The sequence below is a fragment of the Hyaena hyaena genome, unplaced genomic scaffold, assembly GCF_003009895.1.
Source record: "Hyaena hyaena isolate Hyena2069 unplaced genomic scaffold, ASM300989v1 scaffold_1186, whole genome shotgun sequence".
Lineage (NCBI taxonomy): Eukaryota > Metazoa > Chordata > Mammalia > Carnivora > Hyaenidae > Hyaena > Hyaena hyaena.
The window spans coordinates 86,220-111,882 of NW_024081820.1; the positions used below are offsets into that span (position 1 = coordinate 86,220).

At 42.8% G+C, this 25,663-nt stretch overlaps 1 protein-coding gene and 1 long non-coding RNA gene across 8 annotated transcripts; one reads left to right on the forward strand and one right to left on the reverse strand.

The window, feature by feature from the left end:
• Nucleotides 1-107: 107 nt before the first annotated feature.
• On the forward strand, nucleotides 108-16,920 carry LOC120224529. Its single transcript, XR_005526600.1, has 2 exons — nucleotides 108-202; nucleotides 16,474-16,920. It is a non-coding gene; the product is annotated as an uncharacterized LOC120224529 (long non-coding RNA).
• Nucleotides 6,947-25,637, reverse strand: ZNF10 (zinc finger protein 10). 7 transcript variants are annotated; one of them, XM_039222774.1, is made up of 6 exons: nucleotides 25,273-25,637; nucleotides 24,327-24,383; nucleotides 14,094-14,169; nucleotides 12,517-12,643; nucleotides 11,638-11,733; nucleotides 6,947-9,878 (listed from the first exon to the last, which is right to left on the reverse strand). In XM_039222774.1, the coding sequence occupies exons 3-6, from the start codon at nucleotides 14,124-14,126 to the stop codon at nucleotides 8,413-8,415; spliced, it is 1,722 nt and encodes a 573-aa protein (XP_039078705.1). In that variant the 5' UTR covers nucleotides 14,127-14,169; nucleotides 24,327-24,383; nucleotides 25,273-25,637; the 3' UTR covers nucleotides 6,947-8,412. The 7 variants fall into 7 exon arrangements, with proteins under 7 accessions (XP_039078705.1, XP_039078707.1, XP_039078704.1 ...); XM_039222776.1 differs by lacking the exon at nucleotides 24,327-24,383 and having other exon boundaries at nucleotides 25,289-25,637; XM_039222773.1 differs by lacking the exon at nucleotides 24,327-24,383 and having other exon boundaries at nucleotides 25,277-25,637.
• Nucleotides 25,638-25,663: the final 26 nt, after the last annotated feature.

The window sequence follows — 25,663 nt, forward strand, 5'->3', positions numbered from 1 at the left end:
CTACAATTCCCAGAAGCCTCTGCATGACGTCCTGCGGCGCGGGGAGGGCTCCGCCCCAGGGCCGCCGGATGAGGGCGCTGCTGTCCGGAAGCTGTGGTTCTCGGGGAGGGAGCTTGGGCGCCGCGCTGGCAGCTGTAAACACCGCCGAGATTTACCGCAGTTCGCGGCAGCGGCGCAAACGGCGGGGGCGGCGTAAGTTGAGGTAAAAATGTTCACAGGTCTTTGCTTTTCCGCAATGGTTATAACTCAAAAATTCGTAACAACATGTTAACGTAAGTGACATTTTAATGAATATTACTTTTAAAAAAGTAGTGAGCTTGGGGCGCCTGGGTGGCTTAGTCGGTTAAGCGTCCGACTTTCGCTTAGGTCATGATCTCGCGGTTCGTGAGTTCGAGCCCCGCGTTGGGCTCTGTGCTGACTGCCAGCTCAGAGCCTGGAGCCTGTTTCAGTCTGTGACTCCCTCTCTCTCTGACCCTCCCCTGCTCACGCTGTCTCTCTCTCTCACCTAGAAATAAATAAAACATTAAAAAAAAAAAAAAAGTAGTGAGCAGTGGCATTGATTTACATTTTTCTCCTGAGAGAAATCTTTTAAATGTCTCATTTAATAGAAAACAGCTGGGTTGTCGTGTTCGCTTCCGCAACCTGTTGCATGTGTTGTTTTTGTTTTTGTGGAAGTATTTAAAGAAAATCCAGTCTCACCCAGGTATGCAGTTGGAAAAGGACAGGGTAGTTTTTTGGGTTTTTTGGTTTTTTGGGGTTTTTTTTTAACGTTTATTTATTTTGAGAGAGAGACAGAGAGAAAAAGAAAGAATCCCAAACAGGCTCCACGCTGCCGGTGCAGAGCCCGATGCAGGGCTGGAACTCACTACGGTGAGGGCAGGACCTGAGGCGAAGTCCGGGGTCCGACGCTCGGGCTGGGCCGCCCCGGCCCGGAAAGGACGGGGTGTTCGAACCTGCCTGTCAGGTGACCGTGGGTGCCCCTGGATGGCACAAACTGAACCAGGGAAACGAGCTGCGGTGAACAGTCTGAAACCACGTAGGTGATTTCACGCTATTACATTAACGTCTGTCTTGCACTTTGAATGGATAGTTTTATTCGTGCTTCTGTAGCATCATAGTCATTTGGAAAATATTCACTGACTTATGCAGATCTTCACAATGTTGGCACGTTTCATTTTACAATATGAAAAATCTTATTCCGTATTATAATTGATCTTAAGTATTGGGAAGCTGTGAAATTCACTGTGGGAGTACAAGTTTTCCAAAATTCTTCTATTTACTTGAAAACTCGAATTTTATGTTGGCAAAAAAAAAAATACTGTCATTTATTTTCCTTGAAGTGCCAAGCTCACTTAATTGATTTTTGAGAAAATGTCTGCTACATCCCTAAGTGTGCTTTGTCTATATATATATTTTTTTTGGTGTGCATTTTTGAAAGAGACAGAGCACATGTGAGTGCAAGCGGCGTAGGGGCAGAGAGAGAAGAAGACAGAGGACCTAAAGCGGGATCAACAAGTTACCACAAACTTGGTGGCCTAAAGCAGTACAAACTTATCTTACCGCTCCGTAGGTCAGAAGTTTAGCACAGGTCTTAGGAAGCTAAATCCAAGTGTTGACAGGGATCCATTCATTTCTGGAGGTTCTTGGAAAAGGATCCTTTCCTTTGCCGTTTCCAGATTTGAGAGGCCACCTGCATTTCTTGGGTGGTGGCCCATTCCCTCCGTATTCAAACCCCGCAACAGAGTTGAGTCCTGTTCGCTCTGGCCTCCTCCGGTCTCCCTCTTTCACTTTTAAGGATGTATGGATTACACTGGGCACATTTGGAGAATGCAGGATTAGCAAACTTCCTCCTCTTTTGCCATACAACCTATTCAGAGATTCTAGGATGAGGATGTAGACATCTTTCAGGGGCCATTATTTTGCCTATCACATATCTGAGTCTGTCTCTAGTCTTTTTACCTCGTTCCACTGGCGTTTCCCTGCAGTGGGGTCTGCAAACTTTTTCTGTAAAAGTCCAGTGAAAAAGTGTGCTAGGGTTGCCCTGAGTGCCTTCAACAACAGAAGTTTATTTTCTCACAGTTCTAGAGGCTGGAAGTCAGAGATCAAGGTGTTGACCGAGTTGGTTTCTCCTAACACCTCTTTGCTTGGCTTGTAAATAGTCCTCTCCCCATGTCCCCCCATGTTGTACCTCTGTATCCGTGTCCTACTCGCCTCTTATAAGGGCACCAGTCAGATTGGATGAGGTCCCACCCTAATATCATTATTTTAACTTAAAATGTTTAAAGACCCCCGTGGCATTCTGAGTTATTGGGGATTAGGACTTCAACATAGGAATCTGGGAGACCGTTCATCCCGTAACAACCAGTTAGTAAATGTTTGAGGTTTTGCGCACCACAGTCTTTCACAACTACTGACCCTTGCCTTGTAGCATGAGAGCAGCCACAGACAGTAACTATGTGAATAAGCACAGTTGTGCTCCGGTAAAACTTTAATTACAGACGTAGACAGAAGGCCGGATTTGGTCTATGTCCATTGTTTGCGGACTCTGGGTCAGCACTATGCCAGGGCTCCCGACGTTGGTATTCTGTCATTATAGTAAGTATATACCACTTGATTAGTGGTAGGTCAAAGCCTTTTGTTGTTGTTCTTTTTTAAAAAAAAAATTTTTAATGTTTTATTTCTGAGAGAGCGCGAGCGGGGGTGGGGGGGTAGAGAGAGAGGGAGACACAGAATCTGAAGCATCTCCAGGCTCTGAGCTGTCAGCAAAGAGCCCAACGTGGGGCTCGAACCCACAAACCGTGAGATCATGACCTGAGCCGAAGTCGGATGCTTAACTGACTGAGCCCCCCAGGCGCCCCTGTTGTTCTTTAAAATGGTCTGTTATTGTGGTATCTGTTAGGATGTTATCTCCACGTGGCAAGCACTGTTGCTTCACCGTCCAGTAACTGCCCTCTCCCCTTCCTCTTTGCTACAAGAGCTATGTACCTTTAGGTGTTGGTTGGCTATAAGTTTATGGCATTGCCCTTTCTAGATTCAGCAGATGCATGTGTATTTCTTGAAGTCACTCAACAACTATTTATTGAATGTCTACAATGAGCTAGCCACTCTACCAGGCCAGATGACTGATCAGTAATTAAGACTAAATTCCTTTGTGAAGCATTCATTTTGGCAAGGGAAGACAGAGGATTGACAGATAAGAAGTACTATTGAAAAAATGAATAGGATAAAGGGGATTAGCAGTGCCAGAGGGGTGAAGCAGTGTCTCAGTTTCCCAGGTCAGCTATAGCAAAGCACCAGAGTGTGGGCTTCGACAACAGAAATGTATCTCACAGTTCTGGAGGCTAGAGGTCCAAACTCAGGCTGTTGGTAGGACTGGTTCCTTCCGACAGATGCTGTGCGGGAAGCATGTGTTATAGACCTCTGCCTATTACATACCATTGATACTGTACGAGTATTGGTTGCACGAGTGACTTGTTTAACCTGATTACCTCTGTGAAGACCCTTTTTCCACGTAAGGTCATGTTCTGGTAAAGGGGGATGACTTCAACACACGAATTTTGGGAGCACAAAATTAAATACGTAACAGGAGTCAGGGTAGAACTCACTCATCTGTAAGGTAATACACCCTAAGTCTAATCTTTTTCCACAGATCTATGTGATAGGAGAACTTCGTCACTAAACATAATTGAAAGATGAATTTCTACTGTGTGCAGTGAAAAGCGGCTGGCCTTTCCAACCCTTGAAGCCACAAATGTATGGCACCTCTATTCCCTTGCCATCTGTCTCATTGTCGGAGTAGTTTGAGAACTTCAACCAATAGCTGTTTACGCACCATTTCTTTGAACCAATTCTGATTCCTGTTCAGCAGCTGCTGAGACGCTGGGCACATGGGCAGCTTCCCAGTTATTTAAGGGCTAAGTTAACTACAGCAAACATTTTCACCTTCTTGCCTTTCAGGAACGGTAATTCCACAGATTAATCAGTGTGTGTTTAACTCATGGATGAATGTTAATACTTTTTCTTTTTTTATATGTTTTATTTATTTCTGAGAGAGAGAGAGAGAGAGCGAGCGAACGAGCATGAGCAGGGAAGGGTCAGAGAGAAAGGGAGATATAGAATCTGAAACAGGCTCCAGGCTCTGAGCTAGCCGTCAGTAGAGCCCGACATGGGGCTTGAACCCACGAACCGTGAGATCATGATCTGAGCTGAAGTCAGATGCTTAACCGACTGAGCCACCCAGGTGCCCCCGAATATTAATACTTTCTAGGGGTGCCTGAGTGGCTCAGTCAGTTAAGTGTCCCACTCTTAATTTTGGCTCAGGTCATGATCTCACGGTTCATGGGTTCGAGCCCCACATCAGGCTCTGCGCTATAAGCTTGGGATTCTCTTTTGGATTCTCCCTCTTCCTCTCTGTCCCTCCCTCACTCGCACTCTCAAAATGAAATTAAAAATTTTTTAAAAAGAAAATACTTTCTGAATCCTTGTGTGCCTATAACAATGGTGACTGATTATATTGGGTCCTTTATTAAAATTCCTGTGGTTTACTCTTATCCTTAGGATAGTGCCCAGGATCCTTTGCCAGATGTGGAGTCAGCAGCAAGTAGTGGAAGCACTACATGCTGGAGCCAAAGTGATCTGGGTTTGAACCCTGGGTCCTCCTCCACTTACTCTGCAACTTGGGGCAAGTCACTGTGAACTCAAAACAGAAGTAGGTAACGCACATGAACAGAATTAATGTGAAGATTAAATGATATGGTCCATGTAACTTATATGCCACCACTAATTTACTTTCTTCCCTTAACATCCTTATCTCCACTTAGTACCTGCATCATTTTAAGATACGACACAATGAGAATCTAGAGGGAGACAGAGGACATTGTTTGAGGGAGGTCTGAGTGAATTGGTCTTTGAAGGAAATGATGATGGTACTATGTATTTTCTATATTGAACTGGCTAATTTTGTTAAGATTCTCTACAAAGTGGGGGCGCCGGGTGGCTTAGTCGGTTAAGCGTCCGACTTTCACTTAGGTCATGATCTCGCGGTTCGAGGGTTCGAGCCCTGCGTCGGGCTCTGTGCTGACTGCCAGCTCAGAGCCTGGAGCCTGTTTCAGTCTGTGACTCCCTCTCTCTCTGACCCTCCCCTGCTCACGCTGCCTCTGTCTCTCTCTCCTAGAAAAAAAAAAAAAAAAAGATTCTCTACAAAGTGCCAGACATCGTTTGAGATCTGCCACACACGTTATTTTTCATATAAAGCTTCACCATTTACTAGCTATGTAAATGTGGGCAAATTACCTAAATTTCCAAACTCTAGTTCCCTTAACCACAGGGGCGCTAATATGTTCCTTACAGGGTTACAGATGGTGAAGTAATCTATTGTATTAAAGGGCTTAGCTCGGCTACCTTGTATCAAGCTGTCTATACACAAAGATGAGTTACAAAAATCAGCAACTACTACTACTACTACTACTGTTACTACATTTCACTTGGAGCTGCAGATTTTCTGATTTCCCAGAAATTCCTGGTTTGCTGAATATTTTCAAAAAATCAATTTTATTGAGATAAAATTTGCATACAACAAACTGGACCCTTAAAATGTATACTCTGATGAGTTTAACAGACAAGTACAGTCATGGAACCACCACCAGTCTAGATACAGATCATTCCTAATGGTTCCCTTGTGGTCCCATCTGCTGTCGATCACTCTCCCATCCCCAGCCAACCACTGGTTCATCTGCTATCAAATTCCATGGTTCAGGTTCTAGTAGCTTATTTGTAGACAAAAATGTTGGAAGAGAAAAAAATTGCTTACTAAAGAAACTGTAATATAAAAGTAATATATATTTGTTGAAGAGACTTTGGAAAAAATAGACAAGTACAAAACAAAAAAGAAAGAAAAAAAGAAAGTTAACTGCTATTAATCTTTTGACAAATTTCCTAAGAGTTTTAAACAAGATTCATTTCAGTTATTTACAATTCATTTATTTATACTTGAGCTTACTCCATATTAACAATTATTTATCATGCTCTTTTCAAAACACATGACAACATTAACATTTTTCTTGTTAACAGTTTGCATATTTTTAATGTCTGAGTAATATTCCATGACCTGGATACGCTATAACCATTTTCCTATTATACATTTCTATACTGCAAAGTTTGCACTATTGTACGTAATGTTTTAGTGATCATCCATAGTTATTTATCTCTTCCTACATTCCTTAATGTGTTAATAACAGTGGTAGTAGTAGCTAACACATTTAATATTTGTGTGCCAGGCACTGTTTTAAATACTTTATATACATTATCTCACTTAATCCACACAACAACCCTCTGAGGTAGATACTAGAAGTAACTCCATTATACAGTTGAGGAAAATTGAGCCATTGGTTATCAGAAATTCTAAGAAGCCCAGTTAAGGGACTACTCTTCTACACTCATAAGAACCACTGCTTATCACGAAAATGATTTCTGATAGGAGTATATCTACATGTGAATAATATATCTGCACTGAAGAACACAGCAGGAATTGAGGAACCTAAGGATCTAGTTCTGGATCTGACTTCACTCATAATGTGAGACCAGTGCCAACTCACTTGATCTCAACTGTACATGAAGAGCATAAGTTAGATGGTCTCCGGTTCCTTGTCGCTCTCACGCCTCATGACTCTTGGCCATCATTTCTAGATTTTTCCTGGGAGAGAGACATCAAGATCTTTGTCCTCCTGGTCTCAAAAATATTTATCATTCACCAGTCATTAAGCATCTAAAATATATTGTTTTGCTATAAAATGACAATGGCTAGTCCCTTCACAGAGATCCATTTATAGAATGAAACAGAGAATTAAAACAGGTTCTCTTTCTAAATTTTTGGGTCATGAACTTACCACAGAATCTGAAGATTAGGCTTCTTTCCCTAGAAGAGAAAACCTTTATACAAAGAAGATGATTTCACATACAATATTAAAAGTTGTTTATTGATCCTCAGAAGTGAGTCGATAACACCCACTATGGGTAGTGATTTCCTCAGGTTGTGAAGTGCTGACGTAGGTAAGAAGGAAACACGGCTGGGAAGGAAGTGAGAGCTCGTAAGCTCTCACTCACACGCAAGCAGGTTTAAATTCAAAGACATACACCGGAGGTGGGACAACAATGACAGCAATTACCACGGCCACAACAACACAACACTTAACATGTGTCAGGCACTATTCTAAGCTGTTTGTATGTTTACTCAGTTAACACTCACCACTGTCCTACACGATAAGTAATATCCCTAATTTACAGAAGAGGCACAGAGATGCTAGGAAGCATGCCCAAGTTCACCCAGCAAGTTAAGGACAGAGGTGGAACTTCGTAACTTTGTAACTCATAACTTTATAAGGAGGGTGGCTTTGAGAAGTGCTGTTTACTTCATGAGCACAGCTGCTCTAAGACTGGACCAGGTACCTGCTTCCCACTCAAAGGGGGACCCTCCCTCATGTGCTCAAACACCTAATCATCTTCTAGGTCTCAAAGTCCAAAGAATCCCTGTGTTTAAATTCCCAGGAGCCTTCAGCACATGGTCTCAAAGAGTACAGTCCTATGACCCAAACAATGTAGAAGGGGAAAGTTTGCTAGCAGATGGTCCTTAAGCATCCTTGCTGACAGATTAGAGAAACTGGATATCCTTTTTAATGTTTAAAAATATCTTCAAATAATTAGGAGTAACATGGAATAAACTACAAAGCTCACTCAATCCCATTACCTAACAAAATAGATTCTGTTCATTATCCAGATTATTTCTCAATTCTTGCTCACATGCAAATATACTTAAAATAAGTACCATTACTAGTAAATGTGTTCTTTTTCTGCTTTACATTATAAGTATTTTCCCTGCTACTAACCAAAATGTGGTTTATATCAGACACACAAAACAGAGGAGACACTACCAAATGTCCCAGAAGGACAATCAAGTAAAAACATGGCACATTATTTCACTGGAATATTATTTTCCGCTTTTGTTACAACAAATATCAAATTTTTATTCTTTGTAATAGCAACTCTCACTGACTTGTCTTTCTAAAGTATCATTCCGACTGACATTTTTTTGAAGAAGGCAACGAAGCTGGATAATCTCCCACCTACTTCAATGGTTCCTTCTCAGATTCTAGCATTTTAAGGCTTGGTCAAGAATGCTCCAAGGATAACTGCTTTTGTAGGAAATCGTGGAAAGAAAAGCTGGTGGTTTTTGTGTTCTGCCGTGAAATCTGCAGGTTATTTCCCCTTCCAGGACCAACTCTCTAGTGCACAAAATGGTAGTAACAAGATTGAAAACATTTCTACAGAGATTACATCTATACCACTTCCCTCCAGAAGTAGTTTCCAATGTAAAACAAAGTTATTGCTCTTTGTGAAGAACTTTCCACATTTGTAATATTAGTAAGTATTCTCTCTAATGTGATTTGTCTGATACCGAATAAAGTTAGGGCTGTTAACAAGCGCTGTCCCACACTGGTTACATGTTAAGAACTGCTCTCCAGTGTGGGCTATTTGATGTACTATCAACGGAGAGTTCTGGCTGAAGATAATCCCACACTGATTACATTTATAGGTCTCTTCCCCAGCATGAACCCTCTGATGCTTAATAAGGTCGTTCTTCCGAATGAAGGCTTTCCCACACTGGCAGCATTCATATGGCTTCTCTCCAGTATGAATTCTCTGATGCACGATGAGAGCAGAACTCTGGCTGAAGGACTTCCCACAGTCGTGGCACTCATATGGTTTCTCTCCAGTGTGTGTCCTCTGATGGGAGAAAAGGTGAGAGCTTCTACTGAAGCATTTTCCACAGTCTTTACACTCAAAGGGCTTCAGTCCCGTGTGAGTCCTGTGGTGCACCACAAGGTGAGACCTCTGGCTATACGACTTCCCACACTCGTTACATTCGTAGGGCCTCACTCTGACGTGAGTTCTCTGATGCAGAATGAGATGTGTGCTCTGTCTGAAAGACTTCCCACACTCGGGACACTCATAAGGTTTCTCTCCAGTGTGAGTTCTCTGATGCCTAATGAGCCTGGAGCTGTGAACAAAAGATTTTCCACAGTGGCTGCATGTGTACAGTTTGTCTCCTGTGTGAGTTCTCTGGTGGGTCACAAGGTGAGAGAACCAGCTGAAGGACTTTCCACATTCTTTACATTCATAGGGTTCCTCGCCAGTGTGAGTCTTCTGATGTCCAGTGAGGTGAGAACTCCGGCTAAAAGACTTTCCACATTCTTTACATTCATAGGGTTTTTCTCCACTATGAATAAGCCGGTGCCTGGTAAGATTAGAACGCCAGCTAAAGAATTTTCCACACTCCTTACATTCATATGGTTTATCCCTATGCATGCCCTTCGATCCACCAAGGGATGTACCACCAGTAGGAGAGTTGACAGTATCAGGGCATTTGTAGGACTTCTCTCCTGGTTGAGTTCTTGCAAACTGAATAAGGTGAATGTTTTGACAGAAGGTTTGACCACATTCACTACTATTACTTGCATAGCTTTCCTGATGACCACTAAAAACTAAATTATGTTTTAAACTTTTAGTATGTGAGTCATGTTTATGGAAATACTCCCTCAGCACTAGTTGAGCAGGAAGAAGACAATTTCCCCCAAATTTACCATTTTCACAGACTCTCTCCTGAGTAAGTACTTTCTTTTGGGTGAATGCCACTTGCCTCAAATGTCTCTCCTGGTTTTCCTGATACTTGTCCAACTGGTCTTCACATTTCCAGACTTCTTCTAATGATAAATACCAGAGATCATTCTTTGGAATTCCTTCCATTTTAATGCCATAGGATTGTTTATCTTTGGAAATACTCTTACTGGACACCGATGATTTAATTTCAACCACAGTGTCCAAATCTGAAAGAAATGAGGAATCTTTGTGTAACTAAAAAACCACTAAGGTCCAAACAGTGGGATGTAGAGACCAAGTATGGAGGCTGTGTGAGCTGCTTATCCAGCCGCCTTCCTAGTGAGAAAGGAAAGAGGAGAGCGACAAACCGGAAAGGTGCTGGGCTGTGCAGCACATAAGAGAAGCAGTGAGGCCAAGGGGAAGCCACAGGACTGGGCAGGACATGTGGGATCAGGATATTCAGTGCTGGGGGCAGTAAGAGAAAATCTCATGGTAAGGTCTGCACTCCTATGATCTAAACTATTAATGATATAAGAACCTAACATGTCTACTTCTCACCAGACCCTTCCCCTGACATGCATTCTTCACACTACAGCCAATTTCACATTCCTAAACCGTAAGTTCAGCCTTATGCCAGGCAGTGCCTGTTCTCGACACCGTCCGAGCACAAAAGAATAACATCCAGATGTCTGGCACCAGGAACCTCAGAGAGGCCAGGCAACAGGCCGGGAAAGCAACTGTACACAAGTTATCCAGATATAGGCTCTAAATCAAAACTTTAACACTATCAGTGGTAAATCCAGACAAGTTGTTAAAACTTTTCAAAGATCATTTTGCTTATCTGTAATCCGAGGAACGACAGTATTTATGGTGTAAAATTATCATTAAGTACCATCAGGTACGAGCTCATCACAGACTCTGACATATGCGTGGTCAAAGCAATACCATAATAATCATTATTGACATTATTATTCTGTCTTGCATTCAGATTCCTTTGTTCAGAGACATCAAGACCTAACAACTGATAGGACTCACACCACAGGACACTAACTCACAACCTGGCCCCTAACACATGTTCTCCTAGGTTTTTCTGCCCTTTTGTTTATACCTGTGTGTATTACTGCAGACTATTTCCCCTGGTTAAAAGTCTGTCTGTTTCTCAATGCCTTTCAGGTAAAATGTTTGGTTCTTAACCTAGGAAAAAAAAAACACCATTTAAAAGGGTTTTTTTTTTGTTGTTTTTTGTTTTTTTTGAAATATATATATTTTTTAATATTTTTATTTATTTCTAGGAGAGAGAGAGCGTGAGCAGGGGAGGGTCAGAGAGAGAGGGAGTCACAGACTGAAACAGGCTCCAGGCTCTGAGCTGGCCGTCAGCACAGAGCCCGACACGGGGCTCGAACCCACGAACCGCGAGATCATGACCTAAGTGAAAGTCGGACGCTTAACCGACTAAGCCACTCAGGCGCCCCTGGGGTTTTTTTTTTTTTTATTTTAGAGAGAGGACAAGAGTAGAGGAGAGGGGAAGAGAGAGGGGGAGAGAGGAAGTGGGGAGGGAAAGGGAGACAGAGAACCTTAAGCAGGCCTCACACTTGCCACAGAGCCCAACATGGGGCTTGATCCCATGACCCTAGCATCATGACCTGAGCCAAAATCAAGCTGGATGCTCAACCAACTGAACCATCCAGGTGCACTGCATGAGAGCACGAGGACACTAGAATTAGTGTACAAATCAGGAACGCAAGACCAACAGGGCTAAAACCAAGCACATCAACAGAAAGATAATTTTCATGAAGAGTACAAGTTTGTCTTTGAATGCAAATGAAGAGTGACAAGACTATAAAAAGACGGGTCACGGGGAAACAGAAGGTAAATTAACTCAGTCTTTGCCTCACAAATGAGAACTAGTGACCACTATGTCCAGGGATTCTAGTGCCTAACTCTCATCTGAGCTACGACCTGCAACACCTCTTGACTGGTCCTCACCTGGACGGGTCTCCCGGTGAATCCCTCTCTCCACCAGCCACGGCTCTTCCCCTTTCTCCAACTGGAGGATCACATCTGGTTTGGGAAGCTGATGCCCTGTGCACAGTGAAAGATAAAGAACTGGGCAGGGGTTGGGGAGCTCTGGGCTGGAAACAAAGAGCATCCCAGATTCAACCCCAACCCCTTCTTAGTCTTGGGGCAACTCTGAAAAGTAGACAAGGGGAGGCTACAGAGGCAGCAAAATATGCATTTTTTAAAAATTCCAACAAATCAAAACACAGTTCCCCCTGCTCCATAAAAGTACAAGTGAGTACAAAAGCCCTCTTCTCTTATCTATACCATGGAATACTACATGGCAATGAGAAAGAATGAAATCTGGCCACGTGTAGCAATATGGATGGACCTTGAGGGTGTTATGCTGAGTGAAATAAGTCAGGCAGAGAAGGACAAATATCATATGTTTGCACTTATAGGAGGATTAGGAGGAACTTAACTGAGGAACAAGGGGGAGAAGAAGGGGGGAAATGGTTGGGGAAAGGGAGAGAGGCAAACCATGAGAGACTTTTGAATGCTGACAAAAACTGAGGACTGATGGATGTGGGGGGGAGGGGGGATGGGCATGGAGGAGGGCACTTGTGGGGATGAGCACTGGGTGTTATGTGGAAACTAATTTGACAATAAACTATTTGTAAAATAAATAAATAAATAAAAATAAACCTAAAAAAAAAAAAAAGCCCTCTTCTCTGTCCCAAGGAAATCACATCCCTGGCCCCAAGCTCATACTCTGATATATGTGCTTGACTATTTCCATACCTTTTTATCAGTGAAGAACCAAAATCCTCACAGGGGGATATCTCTAAGAATACAACTTAGTCTTACCCAAGGAAATCAGATTCTTATAGTTCTCCAGCATCACATCTTTGTACATGATCTGCTGAGCCGTGTCCAGCAGCTTCCACTCCTCCCTGGAGAAGTTCACAAGTACATCCTTGAAGGTCACCAGTGTCTATAACAAGGAACAAATATGTATCAAACCAGATACATATTTCTGCCCTTCCTTCCTGAGTACAGACAAAAAGAGAAATTAGGCAGACAGCACTGGGCTAGGGAAAGAGAATGGAACAGAATTCACTCCAGAAGTGAGTAGTATGTATTTTGGATTCTGATCAAGTCCTAACAGGAATGGCTCTTAGATACTTACTGCCTAAAATCCAGTTCCAGGTTATGCTCTAGGTTTAGAAACCATCAGAACTTTTATTTAAATCAACTCTATTATAGACACCTACAGCAAGGAGCATCAGACACCAAAAGTTAATCTGCATTTATATTATGTGAAATAAAGAACCTAATTCAAGGCAGAAAAAAGACACAAAGCAGTCTTCAGTTCAAGTACAACTTCATGCTTAAGAGATCAAACTCACCAGGTTTTCTGATCTAAAATAATTATCCAAAACATTTTTCCTAAACATTGGTAGGCATTTTTTAAAAATGGAGATTATAGGGGCGCCTGGGTGGCTTAGTCGGTTAAGCGTCCAACTTTCGCTTAGGTCATGATCTCGCGGTTCGTGGGTTCAGGCCCCGCGTCGGGCTCTGTGCTGACTGCCAGCTCAGAGCCTGGAGCCTGTTTCAGAGTCTGTGTCTCCCTCTCTCTCTGACCCTCCCCTGCTCACGCTGTCTCTCTCTCTCTCTCTCCTAGAAATAAATAAAAAAATATTAAAAAAAAAAATGGAGATTATATTTTAATAGTAACAAAGCCATTTGACAAAGAAACACTAGACACAGAAGCGACACCTTTATTACCCACATTAAAAAGAAATACGGTAAATATCTGGGTAAATATAACTAGTTTTCTTCTCTTAAGTCCTTCAAAATACATAACACAGCCGAAAGCAGAAACCACAACACTCTCTAGTGGGACTTTGCACATAAGCAGAGGTAGAAATGCAGGACGCTCCAGGGGAAGAAGGTGAATAAGGCACAAGGGGCCCAGGCTCCCGGCCCTCATACCCTGGCTGTGGTCACCCCTGGATAAGTACATAACTTACGCCCAAGCTCCTTCCAACAGGAGCTCCCGAGGGAAGCATCATATAGCCAGCTCCACATCTAGGACAACGAGGGGCCAGAGAGCCCCACCAGGCACCAACACTCCCAATTCCCACATCATTTTGTGGGGAGGAAGCGTACTGTAGCCTTTACTCCCTAGTGTGGATGAAAGCATTTTGTCAGAATCCTCAACATTACCCACTTGACTCCTCCTGCCCGCATCACTGCTAAACTTGTATTTCTTTACATGAAAGGAATTAAAACTACATCTACAAACAAAGCAAACAAAATAGTGCCAGTCTTCCGGAGGAGAGTGTCCAGGATAAAATTTCTGAAGTTCCTAGGCAAAGGATTCCAAAACTCAAGCAGAAAGGGGTTCTCAGTTGGAAAACAACGAAGGCCACCCAACTTACGTGGGACCGGGCTGTTAGCAACTCGGCCTCCATGTCCTCCTTGTTCTTGATGATGTTTTTTTCAGAAATGGAGACCCTGAGAAGGGGAAAGAAGAAAAAAGAAACATGAGGAAAGTTTGCTGTGATAGGGAGGTTTCATAAAGCATCAACCTAGGCTGCCGGCTGAGTATAATGCAAACACCCACCACACAAAAAGGAAAATCAAGAGATAGTCCAAAAACACATCTACAGTGGCTGAAACTCCTAGGAGGAGGAAGAAAAGAGCTATGTCGATTGCAGTTTTTCCCCCTTAGTCTCTAAAGTTCCATGGAAAATTTCATTTGCAACTTAATGGTTCTACTGCTACAAATTCTCTTTTTTGAGGAAAACAAATCAAAAAACAGAATCGGCCTTGATCTAATATCCTTACAGATAAGAAAACAAGTGTTTTCTCCAGCTCATCACAGAAGGGAAGTCAGAGATTGGAAGCATAAGAAAACTGGGATGTTCCACTAGTGGCCTTCAGGTGGATGGTGCCACACAGCAAGGAGCGTGGGCAGTCTCAGGGAGCTAACAGCCAGTCTTGAACAGGGTACAGTCACAAATAATCGAGTTCTGCCCACAATCAGAGCCTCCTAATGAGAACCCAGGCCAGCCGACACCTTGACAGCAGCTATTGGGATACCTGAGCAGAAAACCCAGCCAGAGTATGTCAGACTACCACCTACAGAACTGTGAGCTAGTACATGGGTGCTGTTTTGAAGCTACTAAGCCTGTGGTAATCTGTTACATAGAAAGAGAAAACTAATACGTGGTCAGTATCTTTTAAAGACACTTAAACAATAAGGAAAAAATATTATATATTTACCTACATAGTTACCATTGCCAGTGCTTTTCATTATTTCCAGTAGACCCAGATTTCCATTTGGTTTCATTTCCTTTCTCCTTAAAAGGACATCTTTTAACATTTCCTGCAATGTGGGTCTGCTAATAATAAATTCTTTCAGCTTTTTAAGTCTGACAATGCCTTCATTTTGCCTTTTTTTTTTTCAGTATAGCTTTACTGAGATATAATTCATACAAGACAATTCATCCTCTCAAAGTACACAATCCAATGGTTTTTGGTAATTACATTATTTATCTTTAAAATTGTAGTGGGGCGCCTGGGTGGCTTAGTCAGTTAAGCGTCCGACTTTCGCTTAGGTCATGATCTCACGGTTTGTGGGTTCGAGCCCCGTGTCGGGCTCTGTGCTGACTGCCAGCTCAGAGCCTGGAGCCTGTTTCAGAGTCTGTCACTCCCTCTCTCTCTGACCCTCCCCTGCTCACGCTCTCTCTCTCTCCTAGAAATAAATAAAACATTAAAAAAAAAATAAAATTGTAGTAAAAAAATAACAAATTTTGCTAATTATTGCTAAGTGTACAATACAGTGGCATTAATTACATTCACAATATTGTACACCCCTCACTAATTCTAAACTTTCTAATTACCCCAATGAAAACTCTGAAACAGTAAGCAAACTCCCTAGTCCTGCATCCCCTCAGACTCTGACAACCTACTCTGATAATCTGTCTCTCTGAATTTGCCAATTCTAGATAATCATATAAATAGAATCATACAACATTTGTTATTTTCTGTCTAGCTTATTTAACTCAGCACAATGTCTTCAAGGCTTATCGATGCTGTGGCATGAATCAGAACTTGACTCCTTATAATGGCCAAGTATTATTCCATCGTATGGACAGACCACGTTGTTTACCCCATCATCTGGTGATAGACCCTTGAGTTGTTTCCGTCTAGAGGGTCTTGTGAATGGCGCGGCTGTCAACACTGGCATACAAGTATCTGCTTGAGTCCCTGCTTTCAATCCCTTCGGGTCTGTACCTAGGAGCCGAATTGCTGGGTCTTATGGTAATTGTGTGCTGAGCTCCCTGAGGACCTACAAAACTTTTCCACAGCAGCAGTGTCCTTTCAGTCACACCAGCAATATACGAGGTTCCAGTTTCCCCACGTGCTTGCCAAACTTGTTATTCCAGTTTTTAGATTCTTACAGCAATTCTGGTGGCGTGAAGTGATATTTCATTGTTGTTTTGATTTGCATTATTTTCACGTACTTAGTGACCATTGGTATATTCCTTTTGGACAAGTGTCTGTTCAAGTCCTTTACCTATCTTTAAGTTGGTTAGTTTGTGTTTTTGTTATTGACTTGTAGTTCTTTGTACATTCTACATATGAGCATATATATACACACAGAAGTCAGTTTATGTATCCTATGTATGTTAAACCCTTATCAGATATATAATTTCCAAATATTTCTCCCATTCTATTGGTGGTCTTGTCTTTGTTGTTGAAATGTATTTTTGCTGAATACAGAATTCTAAGTAGAGGTATTTTTCCTTTCAGTGCTTTAAATGGCTCCATTCCTAATGCTCCAGGAATTACAAGAGTTTTCCAGCCTGACCAGTAGTAACAGTATTCTCCATGCAAACATCAAGATGATTCCCTCCAACCCTTTAGAGGATTCCTTCCCTGGCCTTGGGAAGTTTCCTCACACAAATGTGCTGCTCTGTGCTCTTGAGTCCTTGTGCGAGACCCTCTGCAGATCTCTCCTCTCTGCTGTTCTCTTCTAAGAACTACAGCTGCTTTGCTCTCCCCAGATTCTAAGCTCCATCCTTGACTCAGGAAGTCTGCTGGGCTCCACCTCAGTTCTTCCTTCCTCTACTGGAAACTGGAAACCCTCTCAAGGCAATAAACTGGGGCAATCGGAATGCTTGCCTCATTGCTTTTCCATCTCCCAAGGAAGACGGTCTTTTGTCATCTGATATCCATATAAACCGATTATTTCGTGTATTTTGTCTTTTTATTGTTGCTGCTGTTGTATGGGCAAAAGGGTAAATCTATTCCCTGTCACTGCATCACAGACAGAAAACAGAAGCCTATAAACATCTCATGTTTAAGTTGTTTTAAATTTAGATTGTATTTTTAATTTCCACCTTTTGAATACTGGGCTCGAGTATTTCCCATATGTCTGTATTTACAGTTCTCTTGAATTTTTCATTCCGATTGTTTTCCGCCTTGGCCGTCTGGAGATCGTAAGGGTTTCCATTGCAGCTCTATGCAAATGTATGTGAATAAAAGCAACATGGCTTCTGCCCTGTCACACCACTAAAATGGCTCTTACCAATGACATCTATTACAGAGGACACTGTTGGCCTCTGGAATGTTCTTGAAGCTCTTTATTTACTTTGCCTCCTTCTCCACCTCTGTATATCTTAGTTCTTAGTTTTCTTTAATGATTTCAAAAATTATGATGAACTTTAATGTAGGTTTCCCTTGGTTGCATCCTCAGCCTTTCTTGGTGTTCATTTTCAGTGACCCCCTGGGCACTTTCAGGGCACAAAAAAATCTACTTATTTTATCCTGTCTACCCCACTGCATGGCACACAACAGACCTAAGTGTTTCAGCCAGAATGAAGAGATCACTCTGTCTTCTACCCTAACCTTGTTCCTCAACCTCAACTGCGTTATTTCCAACTGTGCTCCAAAACTTACCAAGTTGTTTCTCAACCTCTCACAGAGCTTCCTTCTCAATGTCAGATGAATAAAGGCTGAAATTACCAGGGATGTTAAACTACATAAGAAATTACTTTATGGAAGCAAGAGAATGATTTTCACATATTTAGAGGCCCTTGGAACAGGGATATTTGAGTTGCTCCAGAGGGCAGAATTAGGAATAATGTGTGGAGTCACAAAAAGTCAGTTAAAGTCAATTTAATAAGACTCTGTTAATCATAAGACACCTGGAAATAGATCAGGTTGCCTAACAAAGCAGGAAATTTCTGGCCACCAATAAATTTTCAAGCCTATCTTAATAACAAAACAAAATAAAACAAACAACCACTACAGTGCAGCCTCTACTTTACATAGATATCTAAGGTCATTCCAATGTCTCTCCCATTTTATGATTATATACAATTTTAAAAGTTTATAATTAGTCTCATTTCATCCCAATTTCCCTTAACCTCCATTTCTGATAACTCACTCTAACCTTTATCTAAACCAGTGGTTCTCAACCCTACCTGAACACTGGAATTGCCAAGTATATTTATAGATTATAACACCTGGATCCCATGCCTTCCTTCTATGAGAGATTCTGACTTAATTGCCTGTGAGGAGACCAGGGTTTTGTTAATTTTAAATAATTCCCTGGGTGATTCTAATGTGTAGCCAAGGTTGAGAACCACTGATTTAAGACATTATTTAACCTATTTAATTATTCAAATTTATTTGAGCTAATTAATTAATTAAATCCTACCACTTCTTAGGAATAACCAGATTCTTTGATCAGTCACAAAGTATCTTTCTATGGAACCGGCTGAAACTGATTTAGGGATACCAGGATGGGTGTTGTGTTCAGTGGAACTGCTGGTAAGTTGATGACTATCTTGATGTTACAGATTTGGATCTTATTCTGTCATTTTAATAAATCATTAGGGAACACTTACTATGTGCCTGGCTCTGTACAAAGCCCAGCGGATAAAAACATGAACAAAGTATTTATTTTTGCCATCAAGCAGCTGAGTCTAGCAGAAGAAACTGAAAATGGACACTCAGAGTTCACTATGATTACTGCATGCCCAAGGGGTCACGGAGCACAGAAAACACCACCCAGCACCACCTGGAGGGTTTAAGGGTGAGGCCTAGAGCCACTGGGGCTCTAGGAACTGTGTGAATAAAGGCAAAGTCTGAGACAATGATGTGAAGAGAAGGGAGCTCACTGCAGCTGGTGCACACTGGGAAGGGCAGGGTGGAGCCAGAAAGGAGCCGAGAGACACACATGGCCAGACCTAGGTCACAAAAGAACAAAAACACCATTTTCAAACTCTCTCCTATGTGTTTTAAGCCCAGAAATGATACTAGATTTGCACCTTAAAAACAACTCCTCTGCATGTGGGATAGTTATGTGATGGACTGGAGGAAGATGTTGACAGCAGCAAAGGAACCAGGAAGGAGGCTAATATCATAATCCAGAGGATGGGAACACAAATTAGGGCTGTAGAGCAGACAGATTTTGGAAATGGTATATCCTAGAAATCAGATGAATACAGATGTGAAGACAGGTTAAGGGTTAAGGAAGACGCCCAGTTTCCTGGGTGACTGATACGACAACAATGTATCAGGAGGAGGAGGCACTAGAGGAATGATGGGACTGTGTACCTTCGTGTGTCTGTTTAAAGAAAGGCAAACTGCCACGTGCAGCACCTCATCTGGAGGTGTCGCGTTCTGGAAGCTTGGCTACCCCATGTTCTCCTACAAATGGTCCTTGAGAGCTTGTCTGGAGGCTCTAGCAGCAAGCAGAGCTACTCATACACCCTTGGCTGAAGGTTCTCTATTGGGGAAGCTCGTCCTCTTCCGCTGAGCACACAGCTTCGGGAGGGACGCACATAGAGCAGAGGAGGGAGGGAACACCCAGCTAGAAAACCAGATCAGTCGAATCAATGCTGGCGATCGATGGGCCGACAGATGTCACAGCCAGATCACCCTCACATCCTCATGGCACTGGTTTCAAACATAGAAAATGGGCCAGAGAAATGACATTTAGGAAGATATATTTAGATGGGAGGGTTACCCACCTGTACCATCTGCCATCCACATTTCTGTTCTATCTGCATCTATCCAAACTACTCAGCTATATTCTCAAGACTCGGGGGGTGGGGGATGGCCTTTTGTCACAGATTTGAGAGTGACTGTGTTCTTCTGCTATGAGATAAAGGTGAAGTAGGCAGATGGGCAGGAGTCTGAAAGAGATATACATTCCTAACAACCCTATGACATAATTCTTTTATAAAGCCCACTAAGAAACAGTAAGGTCTGATAAAGCTAGCTCATGGTATTATCAGATGACACCATGGCAATATATAAAGTCAGCCAAAGATAATGTGAAGAGTACAATAAAGTATAAAACCAGGATTAGATTATGGGGGAAAAAATCTACATTTAGGAAGCAAACAGGAGAGAAAGAAAAGTCCACAAAGGAGGCAAAGAAAGAGCCACTAATGAACAAGAAGATCCAAAAGAGAGGTAGACCAAAAGCCAGAAGAATTTCAAAGAGGGCAGACTTAAAATAAGCATTCAGGTAAGTTAAGGATTGGAATCTAATGTGCTGGAGTGGTTAGATAAGGGTTCAGTAAAGATTTGGGGAGAGCAGTCTCAACTGCTGGGAGCAGCAGACACATTCCACAAAAGGAAGGAAAAGCTTGGAGGTGAAGAAAGAAGAGAAAAGGCACAGCTGGAAGAGATCCTGAGTGACAAACACGCAGGCTGGAGCCACAGGAGAGAGGAGGGCAAGGGATGGAGTCAGAAGTTCAGAGGGAGGGCCGCCTGGGGGGCTCAGTCGGTTAAGCCTCCGTCTTCGACTCAGGTCATGATCTCACAGTTTGTGGGTTTGAGCCCCACGTCGGGCTCTGTGCTGACAGCTACCTCAGAGCCTGGAGCTGCTTCAGATTCTGTGTCTCCATCTCTCTCTGACCCTCCCCTGCTCACACTCTCTCTCTGTCTCAAAAATAAAGTATAAAAATTTAAAAAAAAAAAAAATTCAGATGGAGGCATCAGCATGGAAAGCCAGGAAGCTGGTGACAGCACCTCTCTCTGCCCCTTTCTTCTGTGGTCACATCTCCTCCAGGCACCCACCTTCTGCCCCCCTATTCTGATGGACCTCTGTGATTATACTGGGCCCCCTTGAACAATCCAGGGTACTCTCCCCATCTTAAAGTCCTTAGTTGAATCACATCTGCAAAGTTCCTTTTGCCATATAAGGTAATACAGCCACAGGTTCTGGTTCTTTGGGGAGTGAGTATTCTGCCCACCGCCAGGGTGGAAAGCGGCTGCAAGAAGCTCCAAGGATGAACCAGAGGCTATGAAAGCTACTATCCAGGGCACCAGACGTTCTGCAGCACAGCTCTGACCAAGTACCTGAGTACCCAGGATTCACAATCATCTGTATTCTGGGCCCCGACAACATTTCAACTTCAATTTCAATTTCAATTCCCGCTGCACTCATCCCATGCTCTCTAAGTGTCACTTATATGCCACCTTTTCTGACAAGGCTTTCTGTTGTTCCAGAAGAGTAACTTCCCTGACCAGTAATCGTGGAACACTTTGCACATGCTTTTAGCACTTCAACACCTGGCCTTAAGCTACCACTACTTATTTGTCCACATCCCTTCTGAGATAAAGAACCACTTCAGAATTGGGGATAATCTCATTCTAAATCTCAGAAAGAGACTGGCATAGTGCTTTGAACTTCCTATTTGTTCCACTGACATTTGTCAAATTCTTTTTTTTTAATGTTTTTATTTACTTCTGAGAGAGAGAGAGAGAGAGAGAGAGAGACAGCTTGAGCAGGGGAGGGTCAGAGAGAGAGGGAGATACAGAATCTGAAGCCGCTCCAGGCTCTGAGCTAGCTGTCAGCATAGAGTCCAGCGAGGGACTTGAACCCACAAACCATGAGATCATGACCTGAGCCGAAGTCGGACACTTAACTGACTGAGCCACCCAGGCACCCCTGACATTTGTCAAATTCTTAACAAGCACCCACAAAGATAGCATGTCTGTTTTCCAAGGTGTCTGCCCTCCGCTCTCCATTTGAACCCCCAGTACTTGAGGGCCAGTGCCAGAGACAGGAAAGACCTTGACAGGGACAGCATTTCACTTGGGCATTTTGAGTATATGCTTCTTAATAAAGCAAACAGAATCTCTTTAGATTCTGAGTAAGTTCATCAGTATTCAGCATGTGCAAAGGGCAAGGAATGGTTAGGAAAAGAACACAGCCACAGTTAAGACTCTAAGACCAGAAGAGATGGCAAAGACATACTTGAAGATACAAAAGGCAAAGACCATGCATCTATGAAAACTCACACATGGATAGTTGCATTTTATGTAAATTTACATCAAAAGATAAAGCTATACAAATACTGAATTCTAGTTCAAAACGCACATGCATTCAGAAGTATTTAGGAGGAGAATACTGATGTCTGCAATTTACTCTGAGATGCATTAAAAAAAAAAAAAGATGGACTGACGAAGAAATAGATGTATGTTAAAATACGTATAATAAGGGGTGCCTGGGTGGCTTAGTCGGTTAAGCGTCCGACTTTCACTTAGGTCATGATCTCGCGGTTCGTGGGTTCGAGCCCCGCGTCGGGCTCTGTGCTGACTGCCAGCTCAGAGCCTGGAGCNCTTAGGTCATGATCTCATGGTTTATGGGTTCGAGCCCTGCGTCGAGCTCTGTGCTGACTGCCAGCTCAGAGCCTGGAGCCTGTTTCAGTCTGTGACTTCCTCTCTCTCTGACCCTCCCCTGCTCACGCTGTCTCTCTCTCTCCCCCCTAGAAATTAAAAAAAAAAAAAAAGTATAATAAAATGTTAATGGTAGAGTTGGGGGGCCAGTTACAAGTACTCTCTGTAAACTTCTAATTTAGCTGTATGTTCAAAAGTTTTCATAACGAAATGTGAGAAAAGGTAAGACTGAGACAACAGAAAGATATTGTGTGGAAAGAGGCAAAAATGATGCCCTTGGCCTTGGTTCTGTGTCAGATACACATATAGCCTATGCCACACCCAGTCCTGACCTTCCTTCCTGGCCAGAAGATACAAAACATGCTGATGTGACAGGAGACTTCAGTCTGATGTGAGACATCCTATGTGTATTGTAAGCAAAACAGACATATTACAATATGAAACTTCTTTTTCCTTAAAACAAAAATTATTAAAACCTGTAAGCTTTTTTTTTTTTTTTTTACAAATAGTTTATTGTCAAATTAGTTTCCACATAACACTCAGTGCTCATCCCCATAAGTGTCCTCCTCTATGCCCACCCCCCCCAAAACTTGTAAGCTTTTTAAACTATGTAACTAAGCCTTCAGTGTTTAAACTATGTCATGAAAACCAAGGTAACCCATCATTTCTAGGGAGTATCTCTTTTTAACAGAAACATTTTCTCATCAAATTATGAAAAGGAACGAGCTACTTCCATAATGCTTTTAAGATGAAGACATATGAGGAAAGGAAGGGGAAAAATACTTTCAAGCAGAGAGGGAGGCAAACCCATAAGAGACTCTTAAATACAGAGAACAAACTGAGGGTTGATGCAGGGGGCAGGGGAGAGGGGAAAGTGGGTGATGGGCATTGAGGAGGGCACTTGTTGGGATGAGCACTGGGTGCTGTATATAAAGGATTCATCACGGGTATCTACCCCTGAAGCCAAGAGCATACTGTATACACTGTATGTTAACTTGACAATAAATTTTATTAAAAATTAATTATAAAAAAGATGAAGATATAAAGAACAAAGTGCATAGGGATTCTTGGGGGGGGGAAATCCCAGTTTTATTTCCTAGACAACTGAATTTAATAAAAACAGAACTGTTCTCATTTCTATTCACCTTTGTTCTTATTTCCTATCTCCTAGTAAGATGTTAAAGTTTTCCATATAGCTCAGGTACATTTCTAGTTAAAATTAATATTAGGTACTTCATTGCTATTGTGAGTAGGCTATCTTTTACAAAGGCATGTGTTAACTTGTTACTGAAGACCGTAAAGCAATCTATTCACTTACATATTTCCTTTTCAGTCACTTTACTAAAACCGCATTCATGTTAACTGAATCTCTTCTACATGGTAGGGGTATTTATAATTAATAAGAATAATTTTGTAATCTCTTTTCCAGAAAATATACCTTGTTTCTATGTAAATACTGTCTTGTTCTAAGCAGAATTTTGAGACAATGTTAATGTAAAATACTGCTAAACAGACTTCCTTCTTTATCTGTAGCCCAAATCCCTTCCCTGTGACTAGCACATGCTCAGAGTTCAAGAAATGTATATTGAGAGAAGGAATGACAGAACAAGGGAACAATATTTGAAAATAGGCATGAACGTGTGAAATTCACCCTCCAGCAGCCTTTGCTAGACAATTTTAACGAAACAGAAAAGAAGTAAATGAGTTAGGTCATAGAGAAAAGTTAGTGGAGGGCTGAGGTGGTTTAACAGGGGTGAGGAGGAGTTATGCTGTTTAACTGTCCAGACAGTTAACTACAGTCAACACCGCCAACCTGACACATTTGTTAGCTCACATTCTGGATGCCATCTCGTCTTCCCTCTTACTTTTCAAAGCACAGTGTATTCTGCTACAGAATTGAAATGCTTCACCTTCTTCATAGACTCTGGGTGGGGTCTATGTAACACTGAAGTTAACCTTACCTTTGACATCATACTAGATGTTAGATGATATGCACCATTTTGATTGGCTTAACAACTCTAGTGTCAAGGAAAAATAAAATAGTAATTAAATTTGAGCTGTCTCTGAAAAATAAAACTAGGTTAAACACATTAACACCTCCAGTTAATCTACTTGATTAAACACACACACACACACACACACACACACACACACACACACACACACAGTTAGGGGTGCCTGCCTGGCTCAGTTGGTAGAGCCTGAGGCTCTTAATCTCTGGGTCGTGAGTTCAAGCCCCACACTGGGTGTGGAGTCTACTAAAATAGGGACGCCTGGGTGGCTCAGTCAGTTAAGCCTCTGACTCCCGGCTTCGGCTCAGGTCATGATCTCACAGTCTGTGAGTTCGAGCCCTGTATCAGGCTATGCTGGCATTTGGAAGTAAAAAAGTTTTTTAACCTAGTATTTTTAGACTCGATCAAGAAACAGAAACTTATCCAGCCCTTTCTACAGGCTGGATATTAAGAGACCTACTTCTTCAAGAAGCAAGTAGCCTTTAACTCTGATAATATCCACAAATAGAATCCAATGATATACATATTTTAAAACCAGTATAATCACGTTGGATTTCTCCTAGGAATGTTGAGACTCTTACTGCTAAGAAATTTCCTCCTCGAACAAAAACAGCATGATCATTTTCAGCAAATGCTAGAAAAAGCCATATGCAAAATTTGAAACCTACAGCCCTAGCTGGGGAAAAGGAAAAGCAGGATCAGCAGACAACGTATTTTGGTTCAAACCTCCCACAAGCACCACACAGCACAGACACCAAACGCTACGAGTGCTGTCATTACCCTTGCAAAGCGGCAACATGCGCTATTAATAACTACGACGTGAATCCAAGAATCACCCGCAACGGGGAAAATAGTCATCCAAGCAAGGGGTGAAAATCACAGGAAGAAAACTTACTTATGGAGGAACCCACCGTCCAGCCAGGGCGCTGAGGTTAACAGGCACCAACACGACGTGCCCGACGACGAAGCAAGCACACGCCGCCGCCCGCGCGTGTGCCCGCAGCGGGACCGGGAGGCGCGGTGGGCGAGGCGATCCCGTCACAATGGCAGCGGCGACCGCGAATCAATGACGAGCCAGGCCTCCGCGAGCCGACGACGCGGCTGCGGCGAGCTGCGCAGGGCCCGCCCGGGAGGCGGCCGCCTCTCGGCGCCGGGCTCCTCGCTGCCCCCGCGGGCTCGCGCTCACGCCCGCGGCCCGCCGCGTCCGGAGCCCGGGTCCCCACACACGCAGACACGCGCGCGCGCGCCCCGCGGCCCCGGCCGGCCGCCACACGCCCCCGTCCACG